The 17,947-nt window shown below is 48.4% G+C and overlaps 1 protein-coding gene across 1 annotated transcript; it reads right to left on the bottom strand.

Moving 5' to 3' along the window:
* Nucleotides 1-556: 556 nt before the first annotated feature.
* On the bottom strand, nt 557-14,765 carry LOC109882804 (double-strand-break repair protein rad21 homolog A). The gene is made up of 14 exons (XM_031812049.1): nt 14,586-14,765; nt 13,646-13,835; nt 12,970-13,099; nt 12,630-12,729; nt 12,239-12,345; nt 10,444-10,638; nt 8,828-8,950; nt 8,330-8,455; nt 7,188-7,411; nt 6,268-6,418; nt 4,961-5,094; nt 2,649-2,831; nt 2,312-2,392; nt 557-1,640 (listed from the first exon to the last, which is right to left on the bottom strand). The coding sequence occupies exons 2-14, from the start codon at nt 13,787-13,789 to the stop codon at nt 1,449-1,451; spliced, it is 1,890 nt and encodes a 629-aa protein (XP_031667909.1). The 5' UTR covers nt 13,790-13,835; nt 14,586-14,765; the 3' UTR covers nt 557-1,448.
* Between the last annotated feature and the right edge of the window lie 3,182 nt (nt 14,766-17,947).

The raw sequence follows: 17,947 nt of genomic DNA on the forward strand, positions 1-17,947 counted from the left end.
TGAACAGTCAGCTGGGCCAAGTCATTTTGAACAGTCAGCTGGACCAAGTCATTCTGAACAGTCAGCTGGGCCAAGTCATTTTGAACAGTCAGCTGGACCAAGTCATTTTGAACAGTCAGCTGGGCCAAGTCATTTTGAACAGTCAGCTGGGCCAAGTCATTTTGAACAGTCAGCTGGGCCAAGTCATTTTGAACAGTCAGCTGGGCCAAGTCATTTTGAACAGTCAGCTGGGCCAAGTCATTTTGAACAGTCAGCTGGACCAAGTCATTCTGAACAGTCAGCTGGGCCAAGTCATTTTGAACAGTCAGCTGGACCAAGTCATTGTGAACAGTCAGCTGGGCCAAGTCATTGTGAACAGTCAGCTGGGCCAAGTCATTTTGAACAGTCAGCTGGGCCAAGTCATTCTGAACAGTCAGCTGGGCCAAGTCATTCTGAACAGTCAGCTGGGCCAAGTCATTTTGAACAGTCAGCTGGGCCAAGTCATTGATCTTGCTTTCTGGAACATATTCTTGATGTCATTTCACCAGACAGAATGGTTCAGAGTGTGTAAACCAGGTAATTAAAACACTTTTTATTTCAAATTCTTTACAGAAGTATCACAACAGCTAGTTAACCATAAGACTTAAAAACATGGGATCATCAACTTTCATTGAAACATGTACAAGCATCTAGTTTCTTTTATGCAACAACAAAAATAGCTGTGGAGGTACAAAACGCAACAGGAATAAATGGGCATTATTATACACCTAAACAATACAATTCAATGCTAGTCGTAATATAGCCAATTTATCAACAGAAATAACAACCTGTATAAACAAAAATCAACAAAAAAAATTTGGGAAAGAAAACCAGGATTTTATGTCAAGTGCAATAGGAAGAACTTGAGGTGAAGAGCTCTTATTCCATTTCTCTCATGATATAACAGTACCTGTAAAACAGCATGTATGTAAGCATGAAAGACAAATGTTCAAACACAATTTTTGAAGGGGAATTCTTGATTGGAGACTAAAATTTGATTAATCTTTTTGATGAATTTGACCATTACAGAGCAATGGGACATGTATTGTTCCAACCCCCCCAAAACAAAACAACTAGTGTGGTCAGAAAGCTTTACAAAATGGAAAGAAGGAACTTGACAGGAAATATATATAAATATACTGGATAAATGCATTTCTCACGTAAAAAAACAATACTGCATGATTCAGTTGGTGGTAGATACAGTACAATCCTTTTCAAAGTTAGCATTTAGGACCCCCCCCACCCCCCCCAACAAAAAAAAAGGGCAAAAAAAAAAACCTAACATATACATAAAAATAGTGAAAAAGACATTTCCAAATGGCACCATATTCCCTATATAGTGCACTACTTTTGCCCAGAACCCTAAGGAGGCTCTGGTCAAAAGTAGGGTGCTGTATAGGAACCAGTGCCATTTGGACCTCAGGCAGTGTCTAAACCAGGTGGAATCTTGGTCCGGCTGTAGCGATGATGTCACTGTAAGGCTCGGTCTGGTTGAGCTCGATGGCCTGCTGTTTCTTCAGAACCAGGAAACTGTAGAACTTGGCGGCCGCCTGCTTCTTGTTGTTGTCTCGGCACAGCGCCAACAAGCTGACCTGCTCGGCTCCCGTCTTGGCCATGACTCGCTGTAGAGAGGAGAGAACAGAGAGACGGGTCACCTTACTGATCAATGGTCTGTTCAACCAGATTACAGACCGACCCAGGGGGTCGTCCAGCGAGATTACAGACCGACCCAGGAGAAAGTGGTTCGCCCAAATAAGAGATGATGGAATGACTTGCTAAAGATATGAAGTCAGTCGCCTCCAGACAATCAGATGTCGACATCAGCTATCATCAGATGTCGACATCAGCTATCATCAGATGTCGACATCAGCTATCATCAGATGTCGACATCAGCTATCATCAGATGTCGACATCAGCTATCATCAGATGTCGACATCAGCTATCATCAGATGTCGACATCAGCTATCATCAGATGTCGACATCAGCTATCATCAGATGTCGACATCAGCTATCATCAGATGTCGACATCAGCTATCATCAGATGTCGACATCAGCTATCATCAGATGTCGACATCAGCTATCATCAGATGTCGACATCAGCTATCATCAGATGTAGATATCAGATATTCTCCAACGACCTGTTTTCCATTATAGCAATTTTCCACATGGAAATGTAATATTTTGTAACTCTAATTTCCAACAGAACATTAGCATAGTTTGTTTGTTTACCTGAAGTAGTGAATAACAGGATGTTTGTTTACCTGAAGTAGTGAATAACAGGATGTTTGTTTACCTGAAGGCCATGCAGCATCTGTTGGGTCCTCTTGTTCCACCTCTTCTCCTCCTGGTCCTGAGTTGGATCCCCCTCCTCCTCCTGCAAACACACACACACACACACACACTCTGAAAACATGCAGGACCTCAAGGTGGCCTGACACAGTCCATTCATCGCCAAAGGTATCATAGATGTGTATTTCCCACAAATGTTACTTTTCCATCAGGCCAGTTGAGGTCACATCGTCTTTACCCCCCCCCCCCCCCCCCAGGTTTCTACCCTCCTCCCCAGTCTCTACCCCCCCCCCCCCCCCCCATATATAAACCCTCTCTGATGGTAAGTTGCCACCACTCACCTCCTCATCACTGTCATCCTTGTCCTTCTTCTCCTTGTCCAGCAGATCCAGCTCAGGGACCAGCTGTGTGAGGTTGAGGCTCTCCTCTGGGGGCAGGTCTACCTGGGGCAGGTCAACCTGGGGCAGGTCTACCTGGGCCATGGATAGGACTGAGAGATCAGCCTGAGGCTCCTGGGCTCCCATCTAAATGGACAAGACGAGAGAGGGTTATTGGATACACATACCAGAACTAGTCAGAGGTAAGACAAAACATCAACCATTTCATTACTGGTTGTTGAATACATTTATATACACCTTGCTGTTATTACTGGGGGGGTTACGCACATCGTTTAACATTATGTAAATGTGGCAGATGCTCTGATTCAGAGACTTAACTAGGTGCATCCGACTACAGTAGGTAAGATAACTAGTCACAGGAAATAGGCAAAACATGAATGATTCCATTGCTGGCTGGTTGTTCCATATCCATATGGGGGGGGGGCTGATATCCCAACCAACTAACAGCAGGGGGGGGGGGCTGATATCCCAACCAACTAACAGCAGGGGGGGGGGGGGGGGCTGATATCCCAACCAACTAACAGCAGGGGGGGGGCTGATATCCCAACCAACTAACAGCAGGGGGGGGGGGGGGGGCTGATATCCCAACCAACTAACAGCAGGGGGGGGGGGGCTGATATCCCAACCAACTAACAGCAGGGGGGGGGGGCTGATATCCCAACCAACTAACAGCAGGGGGGGGGGGGGCTGATATCCCAACCAACTAACAGCAGGGGGGGGGGGGGGGGGGCTGATATCCCAATCAACTGTAACAGCAGTGGGGGGGGGGGGCTGATATCCCAATCAACTGTAACAGCAGTGGGGGGGGGGGGGGCTGATATCCCAATCAACTGTAACAGCAGGGGGGGGGGGGGGGGGGCTGATATCCCAATCAACTGTAACAGCAGTGGGGGGAGGCTGATATCCCAATCAACTGTAACAGCAGTGGGGGGGGCTGATATCCCAATCAACTGTAACAGCAGTGGGGGGGGGGGGGGGGGGGGGGCTGATATCCCAATCAACTGTAACAGCAGTGGGGGGGGGGGGCTGATATCCCAACCAACTGTAACAGCAGTGGGGGGGGGGGGGGGGGGCTGATATCCAACCAACTGTAACAGCAGTGGGGGGTGGGGGGGCTGATATCCCAACCAACTGTAACAGCAGTGGGGGGGGGGGGGCTGATATCCCAACCAACTGTAACAGCAGTGGGGGGGGGGGCTGATATCCCAACCAACTGTAACAGCAGTGGGGGGGGGGGGGCTGATATCCCAGTCTCCTGAATGAAAGCAGTAGTACTCACAGGCAGGCCAGCCCCCTGAATGAAAGCAGTAGTACTCACAGGCAGGCCAGCCCCCTGAATGAAAGCAGTAGTACTCACAGGCAGGCCAGCCCCCTCCCTGAATGAAAGCAGTAGTACTCACAGGCAGGCCAGCCCCCCTCCCTGAATGAAAGCAGTAGTACTCACAGGCAGGCCAGCCCCCTCCCTGAATGAAAGCAGTAGTACTCACAGGCAGGCCAGCCCCCTCCCTGAATGAAAGCAGTAGTACTCACAGGCAGGCCAGCCCCCTCCCTGAATGAAAGCAGTAGTACTCACAGGCAGGCCAGCCCCCTCCCTGAATGAAAGCAGTAGTACTCACAGGCAGGCCAGCCCCCTCCCTGAATGAAAGCAGTAGTACTCACAGGCAGGCCAGCCCCCTCCCTGAATGAAAGCAGTAGTACTCACAGGCAGGCCAGCCCCCTCCCTGAATGAAAGCAGTAGTACTCACAGGCAGGCCAGCCCCCTCCCTGAATGAAAGCAGTAGTACTCACAGGCAGGCCAGCCCCCTCCCTGAATGAAAGCAGTAGTACTCACAGGCAGGCCAGCCCCCTCCCTGAATGAAAGCAGTAGTACTCACAGGCAGGCCAGCCCCCTCCCTGAATGAAAGCAGTAGTACTCACAGGCAGGCCAGCCCCCTCCCTGAATGAAAGCAGTAGTACTCACAGGCAGGCCAGCCCCCTCCCTGAATGAAAGCAGTAGTACTCACAGGCAGGCCAGCCCCCTCCCTGAATGAAAGCAGTAGTACTCACAGGCAGGCCAGCCTCCTCCCTGAATGAAAGCAGTAGTACACAGGCAGGCCAGCCTCCTGAATGAAAGCAGTAGTACTCACAGGCAGGCCAGCCCCCTCCCTGAATGAAAGCAGTAGTACTCACAGGCAGGCCAGCCCCCTCCCTGAATGAAAGCAGTAGTACTCACAGGCAGGCCAGCCCCCTCCCTGAATGAAAGCAGTAGTACTCACAGGCAGGCCAGCCTCCTTGTGTTTGAGTCCGTGTGGGGTGGACGGCGGTGGCATGACAGTCTCATCCAAGGTGGTCCTACTTCCCTCCATGGCTGAGGCCTGCAGCATACTGGGTTCCTCCATGATGGTCTGGTCTGAGGAGAGAGAGACACAGGGTTGGTTTGATAATGACAGAGGAACAACCAGATGTCCATGATGGTCTAGTATATGAGGGGTGAGACAGGGAGAAAGCCTCCTCTCTGGGGTTAGTATATGAGGGGTGAGACAGGGAGACAGCCTCCTCTCTGGGGTTAGTATATGAGGGGTGAGACAGGGAGAAAGCCTCCTCTCTGGGGTTAGTATATGAGGGGTGAGACAGCCTCCTCTCTGGGGTTAGTATATGAGGGGTGAGACAGCCTCCTCTCTGGGGTTAGTATATGAGGGGTGAGACAGCCTCCTCTCTGGGGTTAGTATATGAGGGGTGAGACAGCCTCCTCTCTGGGGTTAGTATATGAGGGGTGAGACAGCCTCCTCTCTGGGGTTAGTATATGAGGGGTGAGACAGCCTCCTCTCTGGGGTTAGTATATGAGGGGTGAGACAGCCTCCTCTCTGGGGTTAGTATATGAGGGGTGAGACAGCCTCCTCTCTGGGGTTAGTATATGAGGGGTGAGACAGCCTCCTCTCTGGGGTTAGTATATGAGGGGTGAGACAGCCTCCTCTCTGGGGTTAGTATATGAGGGGTGAGACAGCCTCCTCTCTGGGGTTAGTATATGAGGGGTGAGACAGCCTCCTCTCTGGGGTTAGTATATGAGGGGTGAGACAGGGAGAAAGCCTCCTCTCTGGGGTTAGTATATGAGGGGTGAGACAGCCTCCTCTCTGGGGTTAGTATATGAGGGGTGAGACAGGGAGACAGCCTCCTCTCTGGGGTTAGTATATGAGGGGTGAGACAGGGAGACAGCCTCCTCTCTGGGGTTAGTATATGAGGGGTGAGACAGGGAGACAGCCTCCTCTCTGGGGTTAGTATATGAGGGGTGAGACAGCCTCCTCTCTGGGGTTAGTATATGAGGGGTGAGACAGCCTCCTCTCTGGGGTTAGTATATGAGGGGTGAGACAGGGAGAAAGCCTCCTCTCTGGGGTTAGTATATGAGGGGTGAGACAGCCTCCTCTCTGGGGTTAGTATATGAGGGGTGAGACAGCCTCCTCTCTGGGGTTAGTATATGAGGGGTGAGACAGGGAGACAGCCTCCTCTCTGGGGTTAGTATAGGAGGGGTGAGACAGGGAGAAAGCCTCCTCTCTGGGGTTAGTATATGAGGCTGAAGGTAACTTACCAATAACGTCCCTGCCAGACAGTGCCTCCTCTCTGGGCACCTCGGGGTTCTCCAGGTCCTTCAGGAACTCATCCAGACTATCAGCCTCTCCTCCCTTCCTCCTCTTCCTCATCTCGTCGGGCACCAGGGGAGTCAGGCAGCGCGTGAACATCTGACAACACAGGACATATTTCAGTTAAAAACCCATTCAACTTCAGGTGTCCCAGAGGGACAGTTAATGAGATCTCCGACACGTTCACCCCCTCCAGACTAAAGCCGTGTGTTCACCCCCTCCATCCAGACTAAAGCCGTGTGTTCACCCCCTCCATCCAGACTAAAGCCGTGTCTTCACCCCCTCCATCCAGACTAAAGCCGTGTGTTCACCCCCTCCATCCAGACTAAAGCCGTGTCTTCACCCCCTCCATCCAGACTAAAGCCGTGTCTTCACCCCCTCCATCCAGACTAAAGCCGTGTGTTCACCCCCTCCATCCAGACTAAAGCCGTGTGTTCACCCCCTCCATCCAGACTAAAGCCGTGTGTTCACCCCCTCCACCCAGACTAAAGCCGTGTCTTCACCCCCTCCATCCAGACTAAAGCCGTGTCTTCACCCCCTCCATCCAGACTAAAGCCGTGTCTTCACCCCCTCCATCCAGACTAAAGCCGTGTCTTCCACCCTCTCCATCCAGACTAAAGCCGCGTGTTCACCCCCCCTCCAGACTAAAGCCGTGTGTTCACCCCCCCTCCAGACTAAAGCCGTGTGTCCACCCCCCCTCCAGACTAAAGCCGTGTGTCCACCCCCTCCATCCAGACTAAAGCCGTGTCTTCACCCCCTCCATCCAGACTAAAGCCGTGTATTCCACCCCCTCCATCCAGACTAAAGCCGTGTCTTCACCCCCTCCATCCAGACTAAAGCTGTGCGTTGATCTCATCCCGTCTCTTACCTTCAACAGTTTGCTGTTCCAGAGCGGCTGTGCGGGGAGAGAGAAGAGTTTCTCCACTCCTCCGGTCTCTTTCCACATCATCAGCTTCTTGGTGGGAGGGGCCAGGTCCAACGTGGTCACGATGTCCGAGTAGTCGCTGAGCTGGGCGCGGATCGACTTACTGTCCAGCTCTTTCAGGTTGTCGACAATCAGCTTCCTCTTCCTCTTCGCCTTGGTCTCTTTCACTAGACAGAGAAGTGTGGATGTCATTCTCTGACACTAGACAGAAGTGTAGACGCCATTTTCCCACTAATGACCAAAAATCCCTATTTCTTTAACAGTTGTTTTCTTCCGCCACAGACCGAGAGGTTCTAGAATGTCTCTGTACCAGAGAGGTTCTAGAATGTCTCTGTACCAGGGAGGTTCTAGAATGTCTCTGTACCAGGGAGGTTCTAGAATGTCTCTGTACCAGAGAGGTTCTAGAATGTCTCTGTACCAGAGAGGTTCTAGAATGTCTCTGTACCAGAGAGGTTCTAGAATGTCAGGCCATCAGTCTGTGATTTGGAATGGCCTCGTCAAAGTCAAGACCTAATCCCAATTTGAGAAGTTGTGGCAGGACTTGAAACTAGCAGTTCCATGATTGAAAATCCACAAATGTGGCTGAGTTAAAGGGGTTCTGCATGGAAGAACGGGCCAGAATTCCTCCACAGAGATGTGAGAGACTGATCAACAATTACAGGAAGTCATTGCTGCTAAAAAGGTGGCACAACCAGTTAGAGTGTAAGAGGGGGGAATGACCTTTTTTCTCCACGAGGGGAATTGGTTATTGCATAAATTTGTTAATAAAATAAGTATACCCTTTCCTTGTTATTTGTGAACTCAGGTTCCCCTTTATCTAATATTAGGTTTTGGTTGAAGATCTGATAATTCAGTATCAGAAATATGCACACAAAAATAATTTTATAATAACAATAAATTCGTTTTAAACAGAAAAGGGGGCAAATACTTTTTCACAGCGTTGTATTTATAGCAGATTTACATTTTAACAGTCAATGAAAGAGAAATGGTTTTGGTTGTGTTTCTCCACGATTCTGACAGAGGAGAGCTGAGAGAAGTGTTTTGGTTGTGTCTCTACACTATTCTGACAGAGGAGAGCTGCTCACCAGTGATGTCGATGGGCTCCAAGGCAAACGCCTCCTCCTCATTGTGGACCAGAGTGGTCTGTTCCGTCTGGTCCTGCATGGCCGGCAGGGGCTCGACTGGGCCGGAGTCAGGACTGTCTGGACCCGCTGTGGGACAACAACACATCTTAATACACACAGTAGGAGTGATGACAGCCGTAATTATGTTCTAGGTCGTTTTAATGGTGTCATGGTTAGATCGATAATAACAAGCTTCTAGGTCGTTTTAATGGTGAATTGTTATCAATTAACCAAACACACAAGCTTGTGATCCGGGTAGTGTTCAGTTGGGAGAAAACGTTTTGAAACAGGGAGGTACAACCTGAACTTGTCAAATAAGAACACAGGTGTTTGTTTTCGGCTGGAAAAATGTATTTGCTACAGTACGCCCCAATGAACAACACACTGACATGTTATCCCAGAAAGAGAGAAAGATCAACAGATTTTAAATGACCACATCGGTCTGGGTAATGAACATACGTGACTGTAGGTTGTCGAAGTCGTCCTCATCGTCTCCATGGTCTGGGGGAATCACGCTCTCTGTGATGGCCGGAGGGTCGTCAAATATACCACCCCCATCCTCCTGGGACAGTAGTTTATCCACTGGACAAACGAGACAACACACGGTTCAGGCTCCGGGACAAACCATTTGGGGGGGGGGGGGTTTACACTGACTGCCGTCATCGCATCACTCTGAATTTAGAGTAGTACTATATTGATCCTTCACACAAACACACAGCTTAGAGCACAGAGACAGTCAACACTATGGGGCGGTATCCCAGCATCCCCCTCCCTCCCTACCCAGCATCCCCCTCCCTCCCTAAGAGCACAGAGACAGTCAACACTATGGGGCGGTATCCCAGCATCCCCCTCCCTCCCTACCCAGCATCCCCCTCCCTCCCTAAGAGCACAGAGACAGTCAACACTATGGGGCGGTATCCCAGCACCCCCCTCCCTCCCTACCCAGCATCCCCCTCCCTCCCTAAGAGCACAGAGACAGTCAACACTATGGGGCGGTATCCCAGCATCCCCCTCCCTAAGAGCACAGAGACAGTCAACACTATGGGGCGGTATCCCAGCATCCCCCTCCCTCCCTACCCAGCATTCCCCTCCCTCCCTAAGAGCACAGAGACAGTCAACACTATGGGGCGGTATCCCAGCATCCCCCTCCCTCCCTACCCAGCATTCCCCTCCCTCCCTAAGAGCACAGAGACAGTCAACACTATGGGGCGGTATCCCAGCATCCCCCTCCCTCCCTACCCAGCATTCCCCTCCCTCCCTAAGAGCACAGAGACAGTCAACACTATGGGGCGGTATCCCAGCATCCCCCTCCCTCCCTACCCAGCATTCCCCTCCCTCCCTAAGAGCACAGAGACAGTCAACACTATGGGGCGGTATCCCAGCATCCCCCTCCCTCCCTACCCAGCATCCCCCTCCCTCCCTAAGAGCACAGAGACAGTCAACACTATGGGGCGGTATCCCAGCATCCCCCTCCCTCCCTACCCAGCATCCCCCTCCCTCCCTAAGAGCACAGAGACAGTCAACACTATGGGGCGGTATCCCAGCACCCCCCTCCCTCCCTACCCAGCATCCCCCTCCCTCCCTAAGAGCACAGAGACAGTCAACACTATGGGGCGGTATCCCAGCATCCCCCTCCCTAAGAGCACAGAGACAGTCAACACTATGGGGCGGTATCCCAGCATCCCCCTCCCTCCCTACCCAGCATCCCCCTCCCTCCCTAAGAGCACAGAGACAGTCAACACTATGGGGCGGTATCCCAGCATCCCCCTCCCTCCCTACCCAGCATCCCCCTCCCTCCCTACCCAGCATTCCCCTCCCTAAGAGCACAGATACAGTCAACACTATGGGGCGGTATCCCAGCATTCCCCTCCCTCCCTACCCAGCATTCCCCTCCCTAAGAGCACAGAGACAGTCAACACTATGGGGCGGTTTCCCAGCATTCCCCTCCCTCCCTACCCAGCATTCCCCTCCCTCCCTACCCAGCATTCCCCTCCCTCCCTACCCAGCATTCCCCTCCCTAAGAGCAGACAGTCAACACTATGGGGCGGTTTCCCAGCATCCCCCTCCCTCCCTACCCAGCATTCCTCCTTCGTTGTTCTCCATAGTGTCTCCAAAGTCGTCGTACTCCAGGTGGTTGGACTTGTCCGGCAGGTGAGCAGGCCCAGGCTCTGCCTCCAGCAGCAGATTAGAGGCTGTCGCTCCATGGATGATGTCCTCTTCAAAGCCTCCCTCTACCCTCATCATCTCACGGTCATCCATGCCAAAGTCAGCTGGGAGCGCGGGAGGGACACAGAGGGTTGTTACAATACATGGAAAGCCAAAGCCAATAGCTAAGTAACCTAGTTAGCATTATGAGAATGTGTCTCCAGCTAGGTAACCTAGTTAGCATTATGAGAATGTGTCTCCAGCTAGGTAACCTAGTTAGCATTATGAGAATGTGTCTCCAGCTAGGTAATCTAGTTAGCATTATGAGAATGTCTCCAGCTAGGTAACCTAGTTAGCATTATGAGAATGTGTCTCCAGCTAGGTAACCTAGTTAGCATTATGAGAATGTGTCTCCAGCTAGGTAATCTAGTTAGCATTATGAGAATGTCTCCAGCTAGGTAATCTAGTTAGCATTATGAGAATGTCTCCAGCTAGGTAACCTAGTTAGCATTATGAGAATGTCTCCAGCTAGGTAACCTAGTTAGCATTATGAGAATGTCTCCAGCTAGGTAACCTAGTTAGCATTATGAGAATGTCTCCAGCTAGGTAACCTAGTTAGCATTATGAGAATGTGTCTCCAGCTAGGTAATCTAGTTAGCATTATGAGAATGTCTCCAGCTAGGTAATCTAGTTAGCATTATGAGAATGTCTCCAGCTAGGTAACCTAGTTAGCATTATGAGAATGTGTCTCCAGCTAGGTAACCTAGTTAGCATTATGAGAATGTCTCCAGCTAGGTAATCTAGTTAGCATTATGAGAATGTGTCTCCAGCTAGGTAATCTAGTTAGCATTATGAGAATGTCTCCAGCTAGGTAATCTAGTTAGCATTATGAGAATGTGTCTCCAGCTAGGTAATCTAGTTAGCATTATGAGAATGTGTCTCCAGCTAGGTAATCTAGTTAGCATTATGAGAATGTCTCCAGCTAGGTAATCTAGTTAGCATTATGAGAATTTATGACTTAGTTTTAGATTTGCATATTCATGAACCAGTTGGTTTTTACAGGGGAAATACAATGTTGTGTATCATGAACATGACTTGCTGTTGCATATTCAGTAGCGATCCAAAACCCAGTTAAAGAGACTCTCAGGTACTTTGTATACTTTTTAGCCAGTAGTTCTGAAAGTAGCACACGAGCCAAAAGCTGTCCACAAACATTTGCATAATAGATCGCAAATGTGCTGATATGTGCACCACATCATCGCTCTCTCTCTCTCTCTCTCTCTGCTGTGTCCACTGGGCCGTTGAGCCCGCCCTGGATAACGCTGGGCAGGCCTCTGGCTAGCCGTCACTCAAATGGGAGGAGCTGAAGCTCATTGGCTAGAACAAAAATTGCTAGGGGGCTGGCCCACATGGGGGAGATGTAAGGTAAATTTGGCATGGCACAGTTTAAAAAAATTAAAAAGTTGCTTTGAAACTGGGGATTTCACAGCTAATTGAGGTAGGAGTAATTCTGCTCATAGATTATGCAAATGGGAGGAGCTGAAGCTCATTGGCTAGAACTGAAATTGCTAGGTGGCTGACCGGCCCACATGCAGGAGATGTATACTTCTCATTGACATCAAGCCAAAGGAGGGAGTTGAAATAAATACACACACTTTCTCGGTCGCCAAAAATACCAGAGCATGTCGAACAAAAGCCAGGAATATTGACAAGACAGCTCCTTACCAAAGTCATTGTCCTGCATGAGGCTGAGGTTCCCCACCTCCTCCCTCATGGTGATCTCCTCCACTCTGCTCTGGTTCAGGGTGAACTGCTGGGCGACGTCTATGTCACTGTGGAAACAACCGACAGTGTCAACGTTTCACCTCAGTTCGTTATAGCTCTGCATAATCACCCGTTCCTTATGTCAGATAGCCGAGTACAATCTGTATTTGGTTAGGACGGGACGGGGGCTCCTAAAATTAGGATTATACTTGTTAGGTGATTTGCATCCTCATTAGTTGCCTGTTACAATTAGCAACAGTCCTCTTCCTGGGAGGCTTGTGTAGGGTTGTATTGGGAGGGAACTTCCTCCATAGACACTATCTATCTATCTATAGATATATATATGACTTACTCAAGGTCGGGTAAGGGTTGGTCAAAGTCGTGGAAATCCTCCGGCAGGGTGATAGCGTTGTAGGCAGCCTCTCTGTTCTCCTCTGGCAGATCCACCACACCTGGGGGGCAGCCAGACAGAGTGGTGAGCAAATAAACAACAAATCAGTAAGACTAGGATCACCAGCCGCTCAAACTCCCGATCTCTTCAAGTTTAGTCCTAGTCAAGTAAGTACCTGGTCTGAAAGCCACGTTGATTAAGCTTATTCCTAGTCACATAAGACCCAAACTACATACCTGGTTTGAAAGCCATCTTGATTAAGTTTATTTCCTAGTCCCATAATAAGAGCCAAGCTACGCACCTGGTCTGAAAGCCATCTTGATCTTGATGAAGGCTTCATTACAGTCAGCCAGGAGGTACTTGGCCTTCCTGTTGTAGATCCTCACCACACCGAGCAGGAGGTGACCTGAGGTCCTCAGCGCCATCTTCACCTAGGGGGAGGAGACAGAACCATGGGTGTATTCAGTGTGGTGAAATGTTCTGAACGCTGTTGAAACAGAATGAAGAGAGACGATATGATTCCCTATTCTATCTGACAATCATTTCTGGTCTACAAAATAGACTTCTAGTTTGAACGTTGCGTAACGATGTGCCCTCCTGAACAGGTCCCATGGATCACATCAGGGAGGAGATGTCATAGGCCGAAGAACAGTCGACCGCAAGCATCATCCAGTAGCTGTGGTCACTACCAAGGTATGTTACTTGATGTGGGTAACATGCATGCATGCATGCTGCCTCAGTCAATCGGCCTGGTTCTAATCTGGTCACTACCTAGTTCCATCATTAGACCCATGCCTACTTCTTCCACACGTAGATCTGACACTATTGGATTGGTCAATGCGGAAATAAGGATAGCCAATGGGATGTCTAATGAACGGCCAAGGGATGAGACTGACTTCTCAGACTGGGTCTTCATTGTGTAAGGGCATTCAACAGAGACATGAATCATGATATCTGCTAGCCAGGTCTCCTCTTACCTTGGGGCAGATAATGCTCTCCACACTGCTCTCTAGGTTACATTCAAACACATGAGCCTTGGTCAGCTTCTTGTCCCAGTGGGCCGCTAGCCAGATCTTGGCCAGAGGCCCACGTTTGGACAGGACAAAGTGGGCGTAGAACATTGCCCCGGTTGGTTGCTAGCTCTTGAAGAACCGGGGGTAAGAGCACCTGGAATAGAGAAAGACGGATTTGAAAGCTTTATGGCATGTGAAATAGAAACTTTCTCAAAATGTTTAGGTAGCTAAGCTTTTGGGAAGAAAATTATCCATGCAAAATAGACGGTAGTTGTAGCTAATATCAACAAATAAAATGTGTCGTTTTGGATTGAAAATACGACTCATTCACGACTCTTTTGGCTTTTTGGATGATAGGAGACCCATAATCAGACATATCTGCCTTGCAATCTAATAAATGACTTAAGTTAGCTAATTATTGTACTGGTTGAAACTGGATTTATATAGTTAGCAGCTCATGTTGAAGTACTGGTGGACTTGCGAGTTAAAAGTTGTTCGAAAAAAATCTACTACTTGGGGCTTTGATTGAACATGGCTAGGCTAGCATGCTAACATGCTAGCTCACGTTAACTGTTCAGTTAGCAAGAGAGCTAGTTAGCTAGCTTGAAATCCTAGCAACAATTTCGGAAAATATATCAAAGTAAACCAAATAAGAAGAGAAGCATGATAATACATCATCCTAATTGATCATAATTGTGGGATGCATCATTTAACGCTAACTAGCGACGGTGCTGAGCGTGCGTGCATTAACTGCAAACACTTTTTCCCCCCCGGTAGCGGTTAGCAGGCGCGCTAGTTGGTAGGAGGGCCCCGGTAAAGAAAGCATCGGCGTGCACGCTAATTTCTCATCACAAAACTCACTAATCTTTTTTTTTTTTCATAAAGTAAAATATATTTAACTTACCGATTGTACCCCCCCTTTCAAAATAAATATCAATGATTATGCAATTACTCCCAGCGATTGTCTCTTCCTGTTGTACTCATGAAAAGAGTCAAGATGGCGCCAGTAGACTTCCTCCCGCTCAGTGTCCTTTTAAAATCAGCAGGATGTTTACAGCCCGAAACATGGCGAAGGGAGGAGTCTGCTCGTGTTGACAGCCAGCTGCAAATGGCAAATGCATTGACCAATGATAGCGGGCGAGATTGTTTAAATTCGATTATTGCAAAAATCAAATAAAATGTGCCATCTGATTAATACAAGTGTGTTTGTTGTGTACGAAAATGTGTATGCACTATCTACTGTAAAATCGCTCTGGATAACTGACTAAAAAAATGTATGTGTGTGAAAGATAGAGAAGGCGAGAGGCTTTGCTCCTGAGCCAGACTTTAAAATGTGCGGATTCGATTAGCCAAAGGGCACCAGTCTATGGCCCGTGACTTGATAAGTAAAAGTAAATAAATGTTTTTAAATGTCACATGCACCGAATACAACATGTGTGGACTTTACCGTGAAATGCTTATGTACAAGCCCTTTCCCAACAGTGCAGGGTTAAAAAGTAAAGAAAAATGAGCAAAAAAAGTAACAGTAACACAATAAAATAACAATAATGAGACTATATACAAGGAGTACAGAGTCACTGTGCAGGGGTACCAGGTAGTAATGAGACTATATACAAGGAGTACAGAGTCACTGTGCAGGGGTACCAGGTAGTAATGAGACTATATACAAGGAGTAGAGTCACTGTGCAGGGGTACCAGGTAGTAATGAGACTATATACAAGGAGTACAGAGTCACTGTGCAGGGGTACCAGGTAGTAATGAGACTATATACAAGGAGTACAGAGTCACGGTGCAGGGGTACCAGGTAGTAATGAGACTATATACAAGGAGTAGAGTCACTGTGCAGGGGTACCAGGTAGTAATGAGACTATATACAAGGAGTACAGAGTCACTGTGCAGGGGTACCAGGTAGTAATGAGACTATATACAAGGAGTAGAGTCACTGTGCAGGGGTACCAGGTAGTAATGAGACTATATACAAGGAGTACAGAGTCACTGTGCAGGGGTACCAGGTAGTAATGAGACTATATACAAGGAGTACAGAGTCACGGTGCAGGGGTACCAGGTAGTAATGAGACTATATACAAGGAGTAGAGTCACTGTGCAGGGGTACCAGGTAGTAATGAGACTATATACAAGGAGTACAGAGTCACTGTGCAGGGGTACCAGGTAGTAATGAGACTATATACAAGGAGTACAGAGTCACTGTGCAGGGGTACCAGGTAGTAATGAGACTATATACAAGGAGTACCTGTACAGAGTCACGGTGCAGGGGTACCAGGTAGTAATGAGACTATATACAAGGAGTACAGAGTCACAGTGCAGGGGTACCAGGTAGTAATGAGACTATATACAAGGAGTACCAGTCACTGTGCAGGGGTACCAGGTAGTAATGAGACTATATACAAGGAGTACAGAGTCACAGTGCAGGGGTACCAGGTAGTAATGAGACTATATACAAGGAGTACCAGTACAGAGTCACAGTGCAGGGGTACCAGGTAGTAATGAGACTATATACAAGGAGTACCAGTACAGAGTCACTGTGCAGGGGTACCAGGTAGTAATGAGACTATATACAAGGAGTACAGAGTCACTGTGCAGGGGTACCAGGTAGTAATGAGACTATATACAAGGAGTACAGAGTCACTGTGCAGGGGTACCAGGTAGTAATGAGACTATATACAAGGAGTACCAGTACAGAGTCACGGTGCAGGGGTACCAGGTAGTAATGAGACTATATACAAGGAGTACCAGTCACTGTGCAGGGGTACCAGGTAGTAATGAGACTATATACAAGGAGTACAGAGTCACAGTGCAGTGGTACCAGGTAGTAATGAGACTATATACAAGGAGTAGAGTCACTGTGCAGGGGTACCAGGTAGTAATGAGACTATATACAAGGAGTACCAGTACAGAGTCACAGTGCAGGGGTACCAGGTAGTAATGAGACTATATACAAGGAGGACCAGTACAGAGTCACTGTGCAGGGGTACCAGGTAGTAATGAGACTATATACAAGGAGTACAGAGTCACTGTGCAGGGGTACCAGGTAGTAATGAGAGTATATACAAGGAGTACCTGTACAGAGTCACTGTGCAGGGGTACCACATAGTAATGAGACTATATACAAGGAGTACAGAGTCACTGTGCAGGGGTACCAGGTAGTAATGAGACTATATACAAGGAGTAGAGTCACTGTGCAGGGGTACCAGGTAGTAATGAGACTATATACAAGGAGTACCAGTCACTGTGCAGGGGTACCAGGTAGTAATGAGACTATATACAAGGAGTACCAGTACAGAGTCAATGTGCAGGGGTACCAGGTAGTAATGAGACTATATACAAGGAGTAGAGTCACTGTGCAGGGGTACCAGGTAGTAATGAGACTATATACAAGGAGTAGAGTCACTGTGCAGGGGTACCAGGTAGTAATGAGACTATATACAAGGAGTAGAGTCACTGTGCAGGGGTACCAGGTAGTAATGAGACTATATACAAGGAGTAGAGTCACTGTGCATGGGTACCAGGTAGTAATGAGACTATATACAAGGAGTAGAGTCGCTGTGCAGGGGTACCAGGTAGTAATGAGACTATATACAAGGAGTACAGAGTCACGGTGCAGGGGTACCAGGTAGTAATGAGACTATATACAAGGAGTACCAGTACAGAGTCACTGTGCAGGGGTCTGAGGTAGTAATGAGACTATATACAAGGAGTACCAGTACAGAGTCACTGTGCAGGGGTCTGAGGTAGTTATGAGACTATATACAAGGAGTAGAGTCACTGTGCAGGGGTACCAGGTAGTAATGAGACTATATACAAGGAGTACCAGTACAGAGTCACTGTGCAGGGGTCTGAGGTAGTTATGGAAATATGTACAACTAGGCAGTGGTAAACATGACGAGGCAATCAGGATAGATATTGAACAGAGTAGCAGCAGCATATGAGAGAGAGAGAGAGTGTGTGTGTGTGTGTGTGTGTGTGTGTGTGTGTGTGTGTGTGTGTGTGTGTGTGTGTGTGTGTGTGTGTGTGTGTGTGTGTGTGTGTGTGTGTGTGTGTGTGTGTGTGTGTGTGTGTGTGTGTGTCAGAGCGTGGCGCTTGCAACACCAGGGTTGTGGGTTCGATTCCTACCGAGGAAAATTATGAAAATGTATGCATTCAATACTGTAAATCGCTAATACGTTTGTTTCATCACAAAACCGGAGAGGAATATCTGTCCGGTGAAGTCCACATTCAATCAAGTTAACGTTTACAACAATTTATTAC

The sequence above is a fragment of the Oncorhynchus kisutch genome, unplaced genomic scaffold, assembly GCF_002021735.2.
Source record: "Oncorhynchus kisutch isolate 150728-3 unplaced genomic scaffold, Okis_V2 Okis02a-Okis13b_hom, whole genome shotgun sequence".
In the NCBI taxonomy this organism is placed as follows: domain Eukaryota; kingdom Metazoa; phylum Chordata; class Actinopteri; order Salmoniformes; family Salmonidae; genus Oncorhynchus; species Oncorhynchus kisutch.